Here is a 17,342-nt window from a genome sequence, read left to right on the forward strand (position 1 = left end):
CCTATGCTTCTTCTAAAGCTTGGATTCTGCAAGACTTGGGCATACCTGATGAGCATGTAATAGAAGTTTCTATGCTTATTGATCCTAAGATAGCGAACAAGTCACAATTTTTGACTACAGTATTATCCCCAGGGAATCTGTCTGGCGGGATGCTTTTCAAGCAAATTCTCTTAATGCATGTCTTTATTGTTTTCAATCAAAATTTCATTATAGGTTCAACAGTGCTATTCTAGAAAAACACATTTAATATTCTAAAGCATCAGGTGACGGGGTATGGCTAACAGAGGAACAAATTTCCAACTCAAACTAATGAAGGATAAGGCAAAATTTATACATTTTCAAACCCCTATATTAGCATAAATAATTTAAACAAATGAAATTTATTATTCATAATATTTCAAAATTGGCCATGAAATTCTATGATTACAATTAACTGGAAAATGCAAAGAATAAAATTAGCAAAATGTGAGATATTATAAAAGAAGAAATTAATGCTATATCCCACAAAAACATTCCAAAACTTTAAAACAGCAAGGCCAAAGAAATAACAAACCCTGATTCCAAATGTAATATGATATGAGGCCTTTTTGACTTTGTCAAGTCCACCTTCTGCTTTGAATTGTAGCTATCCAGCGCCTTCCTCTATTTCTATATCTCTGACTTACTGATTTCCCTGCCCATTTAATGAACAAGAGATTTCATTATGTGTGCACAAATTAACTTAGCCATCCACTCCTGATATTGATGGCACTCTAGGAAAGCTTTTGTATAATCCTAATGAATTTATATTAAAACCCTGGTTTATCTGATCAATGAATCTTTAAACAGGTTACTTTTTCAGAAGATTTGAAATTGGGTAAAGCCACACCAGTTTTATAGATACATGTTACATGAACAGGATTACAACCACTCAAAACTTTGTTTAAAAAAATGGAAAACTTTGAAATTCCCTTAATTTATTTTACAATTTAAATATTTATATTAGTGGTAATTTAGAAGAATTTACACTCAATAGCAAGCTACAAAGTCATGCATTAAGGAGCTGTTTGGGTATTTCACATTGATCTCCACAAAAAAAAGGCTTGCAGCACAAAGCCCTATTGCTATAAGTGGAAAACTTTAAAATAAGTTCCCTCTTTTTCTTGAGGAAACACCATCAGTTGACAACTTCAAGATAACGTTAACAATTGTTTTGTTAAACAGTATTACTCCGAATGTAAATGAGATTCCTTCCTCACCAATACTACATGTAATCCACACAATTCTATATATTTCATTTTTCCTTAAAATATTTAGTACTTTTGTGGGGATTATATCCATTCCTGCTAGCTTGTTCAATGTCATTTCTCATAGATTTTTGTTCCACTTGGCATTTAAAAATAATGGGCAAAAGATGGTGTCACCTATATCACTTTCCATGTCTACTACCTTGATCAAAAAGTTCCCGGAATAACCACCGTGTGGCGCTCCCATCGTTCCGATTTGAGTTCTGTTTTTTTTGTTAAATTGGTACATCTGTTGTTGATATTCCCTTTAAATCTTAGTGTCATAACTTGACATTTGCAAAAGTTACGGTCGGTTTTCGGTATGTCCATCAGTGCTTCCTGCGATTTTTCCATTACTTCCTCTCTGGTATTTGTTGCATTTTTCGTCAAAAAATTACGAATAATGATAGCACTGTGCGACGGTGCGTTATCATGGTGCAAAATCCACGAGTTTTCTGCCCACATTTCTGGTCTCTTTCGGCGAATTGCTTCACGCAAACGTCTCATAACGCCCAAATAATACTCTTTGTTTACTGTCTGGCCTTCTGGCAAAAATTCATGATGCACTACACCGTTGTAATCCATGAAAACCGTCAGCATTGCCTTCTTTTTTGACTGAAAACGACGTGGTTTTTTTGGTCTCGGCTCATTTGGTTAACGCCATTCACTTGCCTGATGTCTGGATTGCGTGTCGTACTCATAAACCCACGTCTCGTCTCCAGTAATGATCCTTTTGATGAATGTGGGATCGGATTCAGCCTCGCAAATCATGTCTTTTGCGACGTCAACACGGTCTCTTTTTTGCATGAAATTGAGGTCTCTTGGCACCAACTTTGCTGCTACACGACGGAAACCCAAATCATTAACCACAATGTCTTGGGCGGATCCATAGGCAATGTTCAAGTCCTCCGCTATTTCTCTGATGGTTAATTTGCGGTTATTGACCAACATTTCTTTTACTTTATCAATTTTTTCACCGACTTTCGATGTCGATGGTCTGCCACTGCGTTCATCATCTTCGATTGACTCACGACCACTTCTGAACCGCTCGTGCCACTGGTAAACGACCGTTTTTTTTAGAGAATCGTTGCCGAAACACTTTTCCAACATTTCCAACGTCCGTGCGCCACTAAATCCGTTTTTTACGCAAAATTTAATACAAGTTCGTTGTTGCAAATTTAAATCCATTTCTGCAATTGTAAAAAATCGCCAACACACACAGAGATAGATGTACTCTTGGCTACGTAACTTTTGCAAATGTCAAGTTATGACACTAAGATTTAAAGGGAATATCAACAACAGATGTACCAATTTAACAAAAAAAACAGAACTCAAATCGGAACGATGGGAGCGCCACACGGTGGTTATTCCGGGAACTTTTTGATCAAGGTAGTATTTCTATGCTGGTTGGCTAATTTCTACAACATTAAGTCCCACAGTGTATTTTTTTCACCTTTCCTGAATATTTTCCATTTTTCCTGTCTTTTCTTGTATTGTCAGCAGTTTTTCCTTTGATACATTCGGACAATTCTCTTACCTTCTTATGTAGTTCTTCCAATTTTCCTTCTCTCCAAAATTGCTCTGTATCCTGCAATACACTGACCTTTACATCACATTTCCTTGGCTTTACTAGTCTCCTGACAAAGTTTTTTATTCAGCTCTTAGAATATTCTTATTACTAACTCCACATCAACGTTATTTCATTTTCTTCTCCTTCCTACCCTAATCATTTCTCCTGTGATCAATGACTTCTTCATTCTTTTAGTCATTACCATTCCTATTATTTTCTCTGCAGCTCTTGATATCCAATTTTTAAGGTCTACCACACTTTACCCAGCAGTTCCCATCCCTTTATTCTCAGTCACACATTTATGGTCTTTCTTGATCTCCCTTCCTATTCACTCAATTAAAGCTTCAAAATTCCACTTTTGCACTCTCTTAGTCCAATGCTTTAAATTTTTAAATCGTATAAACTTATTTTATGTTGCTTCACTTCATGTAAAATTTGACATTCCCAAGGGTTTATGCTAGATTAATTAAGGGCCATTCATTAAAGGTGTTTGTGCAGAGAGTGGGAGAGGGAGCTAATATTCTTTAATCATTAAAATTGCCGTTGTAATTGTTTCCATCTTAAGTGTCCATTAATATCCTATCACCTCTCAATATTTGGCCAAATAGAAGGAACATAGGGGAAGAGCATTCAGCTACTGACTGAAAGGTCCAAGGTTCAAAAGTGAGAGATGACTCGGAACAACCATTCAAGCTAAGTAATGCATCTATTTCTCATATATTTTGTGGCTCCACTCAATAATCCAGAAAAGAATCACGTATTGTATTGTTAACACTTAGCAAAATAGGAGTCATATCATTGTTTATCCATTGTAGAATCCCAGAAATTTGTCGTCACTGCTGCTACAAGGTCTGACCTAAAAGAAGTGGGACTTATTTTTTCCTGGATAGATGAACTGACAGTCAGCAGTTTCTCTGGCTGGGTTTGCGAGAGGAGAGGCTCAGGAAAGGATGGAGGCCAGTGGCAGTTGGCTTCCAGCCTTTGCAGAGTACAGATTGTTTGTTTGCAAAATCTCTATAACATTACCTAGCTATGCTCCGTCATGAACCAATTATTGGAACAGCACTACACCAACAAATTTGCATGAAACTGGGTAAACTGGGAAAGGGATTCATGATATGTTCAAGACAGCTTATGTTAACAACACCATGGGTAGATCGGGTATTTTAGAGTGGGTCAAATTGTTTCAGGAGAGTAGAGAAGATTTTGAAGACTGAACTTTCAGGACACCCTTCAACCTCAAAAAGTGACGTTTTGCAAGAGAGAAGATTTTGCTGGACAGGGATCACAGATTAAGTGTTTGCATGGTTTCTGATGAACTTGGCATCCCTAAAAGTGATATGCATCGACTCATGACTGAAAACATGGGCATGAGAAAGGTGTGTACAAAGTTGGTGCTATGAGTACTCTCAGACGAACAAAAGGAAACTCACACGCCGATCCACCAAAAGCTTCTCAACCATGCAGCAGCCACCCTACAGCCCTGACGTTGACCCACCAGACTTCCTCCTTTTACCCCGCTCCAAATCAATGATGAAAGGACATCAACATGGCTTGATGGAAGCATAACAACAGGCCATGACAAGAGAGATTGGCAGCATTCCAGCTCAAGATCACATCAGTAATTGACCTGATTTTCAATGTATCTACTCTTTTATTATGGCAACAAATATCCTGAGATCTCATAATACAAGTTATTAATACAACAACTCACTCTTAGTTCAGCATACTTGTACCTTCCTTAATTTTATCCTAAATGTCTATTCTTGTATCCTTCTTTCTTGCTTTCCCAGCACTATCCCCTTTATTACAGTCCTCTACATCCCATTGCCTCTCAGCATTGCATAAATTTATCCAGCCTTCTACAAAATTGTTCCAAAAGCAGTCTCTTGTCAACTACCACACCTATTGCTTGTTTGCTCCATTGTTTATTTTACTGTCTGCCTATTTCATTCCCTTGACTGTTTTCAACAGCCATATCCTAAAAGTCTTAAATCCATGCTTAATCTCTTGCCTAAATGACCAAGCCTTTAAACCATACTCAATACTAGAGTTTTCACTAGTCTTTTTTAGATCTTCACCTTTAAGGTGCCCAACATGAACTCCCATATATTTGTAAACATTCTTTACCTTATACAGTTTTTCTTTCATTTTCATAACTGGTCACCTTCTTGGGAAAATTCCAAAATAGATGAGCTGTTCCACCAATTCTAACTTCTGTCCCTAACTTAAATGTTTATTTTACCATCCTATTTCTTGATCATCATTTTACCTTTATTTTTCTAATGATTAATTCTCATTCCATACCTATACCATGCTGATTCTAAAATGCACTAAGAAATGATTGCAACCATTTTGCTAACTAAATTGTACACAGTTTAACTTGTGAAAATCCTTATCAAATTATATAGCATACAAGTACATTGTTTAAAATCTATGCTCTTAATTAGTACTAACCTAATTGATTCTATGGCATCACACACCCCAACCCCTTTCAAAACGCAAACTGACCTTCCCATAAGTACTCATTTACTCTCTGACACATCCTTTTGTTGATGATCCTAAAAACCTACTAAATTTTCCCTGAGTAATGTCAAACTTAAAATCCTACTGCTGCTTCTCCATTTTTTTTGGAATAGGTAATAGTTTTGACAAATCTTATGGACAAATCTGCCTTCATAAATACGTGCCATTTAATAACTACTTGGAAAATCCAAGAGATACCTCTCCAGTATTTGTGACCATTTTACAATTGTGTCAATGAGTTTTGTTGTGGTCATTCATCCCCAAATGTCAAACATCATCCAGGATGTTCAGCAGTAGTGACTTCTTCGGAAATGATTGACAAAACCCATGGTATGGTTTTGAGTGATCGACAAACCAATGTTCGGGAAAAAATTGAGGCCACAGGCATAAAACAGGGTATAGTGATTTCAATTTTGCATGAAAAACTGGCAAAAAATCTGCAACAGTAACTTTTAATGGAGTCATCCATTAATATGTATTCCAATGCAACAATTTCATAGAGTAAAAATCATTCCCCTTGCCCGGGGTCCTGGTCTGGGTCAAGGCGAATAATTTTTACACTCTGAAATTGTTGAATTGATATTCTCAGAGCCTTTTCATTCCACTTCCTTTAATGCTTTTACCTCAAAGTAAAAGATTCCTGGTCATATGCTATCCCCATCAACCTCATATTCCCTTTAACTATCCAAACTCACTGGACTATAACATCTACCATAAAGTCTCTTTATGTATTTTATGCTCCCACCATCACAACCCAAGAGGTCCTCATAGCACACAAACCATTCTGCCATGTCAAGGTTGTACTCCAAGAGGAAGTAATGTTAGGTAATTGAAAACAATCAATGCTAAACTGATGCCAGGGAAATGGTATTGGATGAATTTTTAAATGATGATTTTCATGTATATAAACATTCACTGTTGACTTTTATGCATAAAGATGAGGATAGGTAATAAAATATTATTGATAGGCAGTAATTTTAACTTGTTGAAATTTTTTAAAGGATAAAATGAATGAAAAATAGGTTCAAGGAAATGAAAAAGAATATACAAAATAATTTGCTAAAAGATACATGCAAGGCTTTTATAAGACAAACATCTGGAAATACAATCTTAAGAGCTTGGAAATTTATATACATCCTATTATTCATCATTTATGATTATCCATTATCCCTCTCCCCCCACCACCATGGATAACTGGTGCTCTACAGTTTACATTATATATGTGTGTATATATATATTTACTTGTTTTGTTTTCACAGTGTATATGATTGATATTGATGGCTTTCAGGGGCTACTGCATATCTATTAGGGGTGCCTTTGTCCAAGCTTTCACATTCATTGCAGGCTATATCATCAGGAGTTCTGTGGAACTTGGAGAAAAACATCCCCAATGATAACTTATACCCTACTATACTGCATTATTCAATACTATCATCCATTTTGTTTATGGTACTTGAAAAGTTTACCTCCATAAAGTACTATGCCAAAGGTATACAATGTTTCATATAAATTATTATAAAGGATCAAGGCAGTAACAACCTCAATCCAATTGAAGACAGCTACTATTTGCAACGCTAAATAAAATCTTGGCGATATCACTTTTACTTAAAATATGGATTTCACCAGTAAAACTGATGATAAGAAATCTGTACCTTTTATAAAGAAAACAAAAGTGATTTTGCAGACAATAAGAATTTACGGAATAAAGTTAACCAGTGTCTAAAACTCACATCTGAAATGGCTTTGTCCTGAGGATGTCTGACAAATATTCAACTGTGCATGCATGGAAATGAGGCAAACAAATCTAACAGTAATAAGATAGTTGAAAAACACCTTCAGTTAGACAAATTATGAATGCAAATACATTATCTGAACAGACTTTAGTACTGGAAAGATATCTTTAACAGGCAGAATGTTCATAGATTTTTTTCTGACCAAGTTTAACATTTCTAGTACTGAAAAATTCATTAGTACAAAGCATATAATGAACTTAAGAGCAAACAAAGTATTAAATGATAGTCTACCTAACATAACTAGTGCTATTACTCCTTGACTACATCAAATGGCTGTTAGGAGAAAATTAACAAGGTGTACATTTTGTGACACCTCACGTGACAGCACACCAGTGCTGTTGCATAAACTGTTGTTCGAAAATAGGAGAGTATGCAATATCATGGGTCACTGAGGATAAAAAATGGCTGTTATAATTACCTTGAGTTGAGCAAGAGGTAGTCTCACAGCAGCCTGATGTTGCTCCCTGCGCATCCCTAATGGACTAGCAACAGCCGAGGCCAGTGCAGCTGCTACACGTGCATCTGCATCAGCTTCAATGCCTTCTAATGATGATTCGGCTTCTGAGAGCCATGCCAGGAACTTATCCAGGGATCGGTCAAAGTTTTGCAGTGAATTCATGGCAGTGTGAAGAAACTTCCCTCGAGCAATTATGCTTTCATGGAATAAAAAACATCAAGAGTTAAAATTGCAAGCATTCAACTAATTCACAATTTAAATTTAAAAAAATTCCCTACTACTTCTTTCACCCTTTTCAAAAACACTTCTTTTACCACAATGCTTATGAAAAACTGAAATTTGTAACTTGCTATGTTTCACAAAACATCCTTTCACAATATGTTATTGGTGTGCATTATTATTGTACATTTTCCCTAAATTTTACGTCGAGAAATATGAAATATTTACCGCATGGCTGCTTCCGTTGTTACAGGTTCCAGTAATGGGTGCCCATTTTCTTAGGGTGGAGATTGCAAACCTATGGCACTCATGCCCTAAGTGGCACGCAGAGCAATTATTTTGGCATGTAAAGCTGGGAGGGTGCTACAAGCAATTCCATGGTGATGAAACGATGGATTGGCATTCAAGTCAAGACTATACTCTTATTATACACATAAACATTGGCACTCAATTGCCAAAAGGTACACCATCCCTGATATAGCGTTGCCTCAGGACTATATAACCCACAGTCAGTACAAGGAATCATTATGAAAGGGTAATGTCACTTTTTATGGTTGAAATACTTAAAATCTATATCAGTGATAAATCAAGTCATGGCACATGTTTTGTTTAGTCTACCTCATTTGACTGTAAGAAATGGAACGTGAGTACAATGCTACATTCTTATCACCATTTACTTTACACCACTAACAGGAATTAGTGCAATAAAAATCAATCCATCTCACAGTATTCCAATTTTTTACATTGCCATCTCACCCTTGTCTATGCCATTCTTTGATACAACAATTTCAAAGAGTAAAAATCATTTGCCTTGACCTGAGTTCAAGCCCAGATTTCTCAAATTCAGCCTATGTGCTTTAGCCAGTTAAGTTACCAAGGCATCCACATGCGCTGAAAATTTAAGGGGCTTTAGAGGAACAAATGTTTATAACTCAATACAGAGCCCACAATTTCACAAGTATTCATAGTCATGCAAGTTGCACCATAGCTCATGAGGTTAAAGCCAATGCTCAAACACTAGGGTGTTTGCCATTAACAAACATAGGGAAACTGTGGTTACAGGAACTTTAGTGGAGTCATCTGGTTATGTGCATTACAATGCAAAAATTTCAAAGCATTAAAATCATTTGCCATGACTGGGGTTTGAACCTGGATCCCTATATGTCCGGCCAAGTTCTTAACCACGTATTCTCTTACAACCAAGACCAAGGCATTCTCTTACACTCCAAAAATTACAACGAGTTAGAGGAGAGAGGTTAAGCTCAAAGTTCTCGATTTTTTTACAAAAACCAACATTGGTGCCACCACTGAAATGTTTAAGGTGCATGAAAAGAATATCCCAGACTGGAAGAAAGTTTCTGAATTATTGAGAAAAAGTCCCAGGACTAAATGTGTTAACAGAGGAAAGTGCAGTAAATGGTCAGGACTGGAAGAGGTGAAAAAGTATGTCTTTAAAAACCATCAAAAAGGAAATGCTGTTTCTTGTGTATCCATTCGGCCCTCTGTAATGAAAACAGTAGAGCCCTTCAATGTTGCAGACTTCAAAGCAAGTACTGATTGGAATACAGATTTATGGAGAGGAACGATTTTTTATATTGTAGCTCTTACCATCAAAACTTGATGAAAAGTAATGGAATTTCACAAGTTAATATTAAGCAAGGTAAAAATGAACAAATTAAGTTTGGCTTGTCTTGTAAGTAGGAACAAAACTCCAATGTATTTTGATATGCCATCAAATTGGGCTGCAAACAGAGCTGAACAGAAATTACTTCTAATTAAAACAACTGAGCATGAAAAAACAAGGTTCACTGTTTGTGCTTCCCTGTATGGACGATGGAAGTAAACTAAGCCCAAGATAATATTTCAGAGAAAAAAAATTCCAAAATAGACATTTTCAAATGGTTTTGGCGGCACTTCTACAAGAAAAAAAGATTGGAAGGATGAAGATGGGTTAAAATTTGGGCTGAAGGGAACTTGGAATGTTCGGTTAGGACGGTTATGAAAAGATAAGAGTCTTCTAATCTAGGATATGTCCCATGCATGGAAGGGTAATAAAAGATATTAGGTTGCCAAATGAAAAGACATTTCAGTGATTTCCAGCAGCGTAATACTATTGAACAGCCATTGGATTTATCTCTTAAGAGGCCATCTAAATACAATATGAGAAAAAAGTGGAATGAATGAATGACGTGGAATTACTGGAGAGAAAATATTCACTTAAGGAGGGTGCCATAAAAGCTCCTGCAATCACGACATTGCGCAAATGACTTCCGCTGGCTTGAGAAGAAGCATTAACTGAAAATATCATTAAATCTTTAAAGATATACAGTTAATCCAATTGAAGAGATGGGTAAGAAGATGATCTACTGTGGGATAATGAGTCTGATAATGAGCTTATTCCTGTCAATTAACATGATGACTTACAGGGTTCATTATAAAAGTAATGCGCATTCTCTGGGCAAAGTAGATTTATTGATCGTACTTGTACAAATGCTTAAAATTCTTCCAAATACTCTCTCCCTGCATCAATACACTTGCGGATACGTGTCTGCCATGCCTGGAAGGCACCCTGAAACTCCTCGATGGGGATGTCTTTCAGGAACGACGTAACATGCTTTTGGATGTTTTCCACAGCATCCTAATTCTTTCCTTTCAGCTCTCTCTTCAGTTGGGAAAACATTAAAAAGTTGCACGGAGCCAAGAGGGGACTGTAAGGGGGCTGGGGGACCACCAGGTTAGTGCTCCTGGCCAGGAAGTTAGTAATGTGTTACAAGGTCGAAAAGCACACTTCATGCGAGGGCACATCTTTCCACTCAGACTAATTGGAACAAACTGGTGACCAGCTTTGTTGGGAGGGCAGACTCCACAACACATTTCTGGACCAGTTTTACCATGCTGCCATGGATAGTCGCATTAGAATAAAATCATGGGCATTACTTTCATAATGGACCATGTATAAAGGCATGATATAAACATTTCAGGAAAGGACAGGTTTGAGTTATTTAGAATTGATATCTCTGACGGTGAATTTGAAGGATTTCAATTCATTTTGCACTTAAATAATATGGTCTCATCTCCATGCATAAAGAGTTAAACTCTCATCATTGATAAACATAACAGTTTCAGGTTTGACTTTGTGGAATTCCTTCATGATGAGGGTAAAAAAATAAACTTTACACTTCCACAATAAAAATATTAAGTAAGTAACACTCTACCCTTCTTAGAAATGGTGGCGGACAAAAAAACACATTGTGCTCTACATTTACTTGGGAGGGGGTGTTTGTCTACAGTGGTTTGACCTTTATTAAGGGATGGTCGATGATCATCACTGCCTTGATGTGGGTATGGTTGATGCAGAAAGATATACGAGTCTTTTAAGAATTTTAGAAGGGGGGAACGGGAGAGGTATAATGTTTCATTAACCACCTCAAACCTGTCAGACTGAAGGGATTGCCGAATTTCCACCTCGTCCAAAGCATTCAACCTGCATCCTTTCATTTCAATGTGAAGAATGTCTGCTGTGAAGTTACTGGTGTGATTTTTATCAAGGAGGTGTTTGGCAAATTGGGATCCGCTGTCTTTCTTTGTGAAGCATGAACGGTGTTTTTTAATTCTAATATTGAATGTCCTTCCTGTCTGTCCAATATAGATGGCGTTGCAGTCCGCACAATTGAGCTACAATTCTTTAAAGACTCCAATATCTTTCCGCACCAACCCCACCCCCACCAAAGCAGTGATGATCAGCAACCGTCCCTCAATAAAGGTCAAACCATTGTAGACAAACACCCCCCTAATTAAATGTAGAACACAATGTGTTTTTTCCACCGCTATTTCTAAGAACGGTGGAGTGTTACATTGGGTTCTTCATTTAATGATCATTTAATTAACATAACCTTTTGCAAATTTGAGCCAGTGGCCTACCAATACATGCCCTTCTCCTCCCCCAGCCCACTAATAGGTTGCTGCACCTGCACTCAACTTACCCCCTCTCCCTCACTCCCCCTACCTTACTCTCCCATTGGAGCCAGACTATATAAGTTGATACAAAGTTGATGCATATTGAATAACTGATTGAAGCACTTTTCCACTTGATAAGACTTTATCTTCATAAGACTTTTCCACTTTATCAAGTGGAAAAGTGCTTCAATCAGTTATTCATTATGTTCGACTTCCACCACATCACGCCTGAAGCTACTCAATTTATTGATGCATGTTACCTGATGATGATGCGCAGCATCGAAACCATGGTCGTGAAATATTAAATTTTTATTGTGGAAGTGTAAAGTTTCTTTTTTGCCCTCCCATCATTGACATTAGCTGAAAATGTAAATGATATAGTAAATTATGATGGCTATCAAGTAATTAATAATCAATATTTATTTCAATTCTTTCAATCCATTGACCATTATTGGCAATATCTAGTTTGTGAGTGCATTCCATAATTTTCCAAAAAGGCTGCCATTAATGCCTTAAATCAGAATGTCGAGTGATAATGCTGTAATTGTTTGCTTACACTGCAGTCCTGCCACAAGCAGTCAGTAGTTACTTTATCAGTAAGAAAAGTCTTAACAGTGACATTATTTGGCAGTAATGGCAATACATTTCAGAATATGAACTTATATAAGTTTAACTCTTATCTAAAATAACATCTTTCTTTGAACTTTCTATAAATACCTCCCTTGTGTATAGCTTAACCCTTGAATTTTTAATTTAAATTTTTTATTTAAATATCGACCTATACACAGGTTTATAAGGTAAGTATTTCCACTGACCAGTCTGGAATAGTAGAAAAAAAGAACTTCATGTCAACACTAAATTAGCATTTTATTAATTATTCTGCTAATCAAGATCTATTAAAAGAAAAAATAGAGAAAATCAGGCACTGACTAAAGGCAGGCTGCATAAGTGGAGTGCTGTTTCCATAGGGGATATTAAAAAATTCCCATTAATACTTTTACATATGAATATCAGTGGAAAACCAAAAATAACTGACCTTTGAAGCACAGATCCAGTGGATTTTTATAATTTATCCGTTGATCTGATTATTCAAATTCCTGTCCAGATTGCTATCCTTCACACAAAATTCAACCACTGCACGAGATGATTCACTGTCAATTTAAATTTGCATAGCAAGCAGTGTAATTTAAATGTGCCTCAATGACTGAGCATACTATGTCATATTGGCCATACTAGGGCCATATTAGGAACGACAAAGGAAAATGATAAAATATACTAATTTATTGGGGATTAGGGATCTACATATATGATAAAGATATAAGGTCAAAAGGCTAGGAATAGAAATATACAAGGTTTGCATAAAAAGTATCGGAAACAAAGATGGCTGAGAGAGTGTTGAGGATTAGCCCCACGCGAAACGGCCATCGATGTAAACAACCAACTACAACATGCAAGGTGCGCATGAAGTGCTGAATTAAGACCATAGTTTAAGTGTGCACATGATCGCAGATCATATTGGCACTGATAAGATGACAGTCCACACCATTATCACTGAAAATTTGGTGACGTGAAAGACATGCTCTAAACTTGTCCTTAAGGTCTTGAGTGCTGGAGGCTCCAAGGTAACTGACTACCTGATGAAAAACGACATCGCAATAATTCCCCAACCCCCCTACAGTCCCAATGTGGCACCAGCAGGCTATTTCCTATTCCCAAAAGTGAAATCCTTCCTTAAAGAACATCACTATGGGACCTTAAGTGCCATGAAAAAAGTTTACCCATAAGGACCTTCCAGAATCTGATAACCGAAACCGAAACTTTTCCCGATACTTTTTATACAATTCTTGTATTATGACATAGTTTGGGATATCTTAAGCCAAGGAGAACTTAATTGCAAGAAAATACAGTATTAATGGAACTGAAAAAAAACAAGGCTGTGGGGATTGATAACATCCCCAAAGGATTTATGAATCTGCTTAAGGGTTTAGGAAAACCCAAAAGAAGAAGAGTTAATATGGGCAAATGCATTGCATTTATGAGAGAGGAAATGGTGAAAGAGACATAGGAAGAACTGGAGATAGGGATAAAATTGGTGGAGAATTGATAAAATCAGTTAGATTTACAGATGATCAAGCCTTAGTTAGCCAGTTTTCTAAGGGATTAAAATCATTTCCAAGGGAATTGAAAAATCAATGAGACAATATTTGAGAATTAATGTAAATGAAACAAAGATTATGAGGATTTCGAGAACGAGTATGTTAAGTATTAAAAAAAGAGGGCAAAAACTAGAGCAGGTGAAATGGCTAACCTATCTAGGCAGTACTTTCAACCAGGATGGCCATATTAGTATAGACACGAGCTTGTATAAGAAGAATGGCACTAGGCAAAGACACTTTCCCAAGGATGAGGAAATTGATGACAGGGACATTGAGTAAGGGTGTTAAGAAAATATTAGTGAAAATTTTGCTATGAACTATGATTTTGTACAACACAAAAACGTGGTCATTGAAGCAAGATGAGAGGTATAGATTGGAAAGATGGCTACTGAAATGTAGGTCTGGAGAAGGATGAAAAAGGTGTGACATATCAAAAAAAAACAAATGAGGCAGAGCTAAGCATGGCAGAGGAGGAGAGAGTGGGTTGTTGGGAGAAATCCAAAAGAGGCAGGAAAGGTGGATGAAGAGAATTTTGATGGGTGATGAGATGTAGAAGGGATGAAGGAGATAACATTGGGGAGGTGAAGTAGGGAGAGGAGAGGGATGGGCATGTTAGTTAGAATGAAGAAGTTGATGAAGGGTTTATTGTCGTTCAGGGTGTCAGATTGTGTTTTCTTATGAGAGGCTAAGAATGTATCAGTTCTCATTACTTGTTCATCCAAAACATACCTGAAATGATAGACTTCCCAATAATAGTATTTTGCATGCTCATTAAGTCTATGATGAGTTTACTAGTTGACATGAATTATATTTTACAAAACAACTCATATTTACTGTCAATTGGAAAAAATTAAATATTGATGACATAACTCGCATTGATTACTAGTTTAAAAGTAAAATTAAAACTTTTGAATGAAACTGGTTATAATGTGCCTAATTTTATTTGCGTCATGTAAAAAATGTCTGAATACAGTGACAATGATTGGCACTAACGTAATTGCACATATCACATTCACTGGTGGGCACTGAACGCTTTAATAATTAAGATTTAAAAAATGTTGGACTATAAGTCACCATATGAAAATATTAAGAACAACTGTGTATGAAAGCTTCTAATTTATGGAACAGAGTAAATCCACTATTCTCATGCCAATAAATACAAAATATATTTGAATCATCTGTAGAAAACCTATCAGGACAAAATTTGAAGTAAAACCAGGGATTTCATGATATTAAAATAAGGGAAATCATTTTACTAGAACATAATAGTGAGAACTGGCTACCTCTTTAGATTAAGTAATGTGCTGAGCAAAATCATGTTCATGGCATTTTAATATGTTCTAGCTGCTTGTGTAGTACTGTCAGACTTTTGGGTGTAGCAAGGATTGGCAACAGACCAAAGGGTCCCACATTCTAAACCTGGGTGATGCCTTTGGACAGTCTATTCTAAAATTCAAGTGATGTTGCTGCTGACTTAAGCAGGTGTCCCAATTTAAGGTGCCTCCCATACACCTTTGTCAAGACTTCTCTGTCTGCTTATTGAAGGAACACCAGGAGCACCTCAGATTGGGAGAACTGCTTTAGTTAGCAGCTGAAAAGCATGGTATTAATAGTGATCCTATGATTATATGGGACAAGGCAAAACTACTTGGTCACTCACAAGATTATTGGGACCTACTGACAAAGGAGGCTGTTCAATGAGTTCTAGCTTCACAGCAATCATTTCAATAGGTGTTTTGGTTACCAACTCAGGAATACATGGAAACCTATTCAGATATGTATCCAAGGAATTAGAAGAAATGGACAGCCAATTAGGATATGAAAAGTGAGGAACATTCTACCAAACAATCAGAAAGCACTTGACCCATGGGCAGAGGATACATACAAGACCTGTTTGAAAGGTTCCCGAACTTTTTGAATAGCACACCTACAGATGGCTATTTTTTTATCTACTTGGAGGTGTTGTCTCCACAGAAACTTCCACAATTACAGCCTTAAACCACTTTGTTGATATCTTGCTTCGTTGATAAATTACAGCTGTTTACGTAAAGGGGTGTTAGTGGAGTGCGGCAAAAAAGGGATACAAGGAAATGAGGAGCTCTTTGAAGGAGCAATGTTGTTCCGAGGAATTCTCCGTGAAACTCTGTAAACCCTTCACGGAAACTTTCCAGTTGATTATCAAGGCTTATGATGAGGATGCTATGAAATGCACTGCAAGTTACGAAAGGTTTACCGAGTTTAAAAAGCAGTAGCAATTAGGGGAAGATGACCCACTCCAAAAGAACATTAACTTTGACTGATGACCCCGACATCAAGAAAGCGAAAGATCTCATTCATGCAAATCGTTCTTGGACTGTCAGGGAACTTGCAGAAGAGTGTGGCATCTCAATTTGTTCATGCTATGAAATCCTGACTGAAAAGTTGAGAATGCATTGAATCACCACCAAATTTGGGCCTGACTTGATGACAGCAGACAGGAAACAACATCATGTTTTCATGGATATGACATAAACAAAAGTGCAATTTTCACAATGTATAGGTAAAACAACCCCAAAAAAGAATGGACAAGTTCGCTTGAATGTCATGGTGATGTTAACTTTTTTTTATGCATTTGGGGTTGTGCATCACGGATACCTATCTAAGGACAGACAGTCAACACAGAGTACCACCAGGTGGTTATGAAATGCCTAATAAAGAGAATCAGGCAAAAATATCCTAAGTGGCGAGTGGTTTCTTTCACCATAATAATGCACCTGCTCATTGGTCTCTTGGAACTTGTGAGTTTTTAGCCAAAAACAAGACCGCTGTGCTTCCCCCCACACCCTACTCACCAGACCTGGCCCCATGTGACTTTTCCTGTTCCCTAAACTAAAAACCCCACTCAAAGGAAAAAAAGTTGCCACTATTCTAGAAAAAGAGAAATATTCAACGGAGGAGCTTATGAGCATTCCGGAAGAAGTGTTCAAGGACTGTTTCAAAAAGTGGAGACACTGTTGTGATAAGTGTATACGTTGGGGAGAAGACTCCTTTGAAGGGGACCCGGACCAATAATTTGTCAGTAAAATTTTTATTTGTAATAAAAATGTTCAGTAAGTTTTTGAACCGACCTTGCAGTCAAATTTATTTGCCAAAAGACCAAAGAACCGGAGAAGAGGATTTCTTAAGGAAACAGCTTGTCCTATTTGGAATTGGAGCATTTGAATAAGTACTCTATGGGAGGAGGGAAGGAGTAGGTGTAGTGAATCAATGTTGCCATGAAGACAATGAGTGAGTTGTTCATCAAATCACTGGCAAAGATAGAAGAGACAACCGGAGATGATTTCATCTACAAAATATGCCAGGAAAACACCAGAAATTTCTTCTGTTACTTTTTATTCAGAAAACAGTGGTCAGAGTTGC

At 37.0% G+C, this 17,342-nt stretch overlaps 1 protein-coding gene across 1 annotated transcript in view; it reads right to left on the bottom strand.

The window, feature by feature from the left end:
* Positions 1-17,342, bottom strand: part of Dys (Dystrophin) — a 479,719-nt gene that overhangs the window by 91,322 nt on the left and 371,055 nt on the right. Inside the window, exon 53 of the mRNA XM_071591999.1 lies at positions 7,573-7,807. Coding sequence (XP_071448100.1) covers positions 7,573-7,807 — 235 coding nt within the window. The remainder of the gene's footprint in view (positions 1-7,572; positions 7,808-17,342) is intronic.

The sequence above is a fragment of the Hetaerina americana genome, unplaced genomic scaffold (assembly GCF_022747635.1).
Source record: "Hetaerina americana unplaced genomic scaffold, ioHetAmer1.1.p SCAF_1, whole genome shotgun sequence".
Classification (NCBI taxonomy): Eukaryota; Metazoa; Arthropoda; class Insecta; order Odonata; family Calopterygidae; genus Hetaerina; species Hetaerina americana.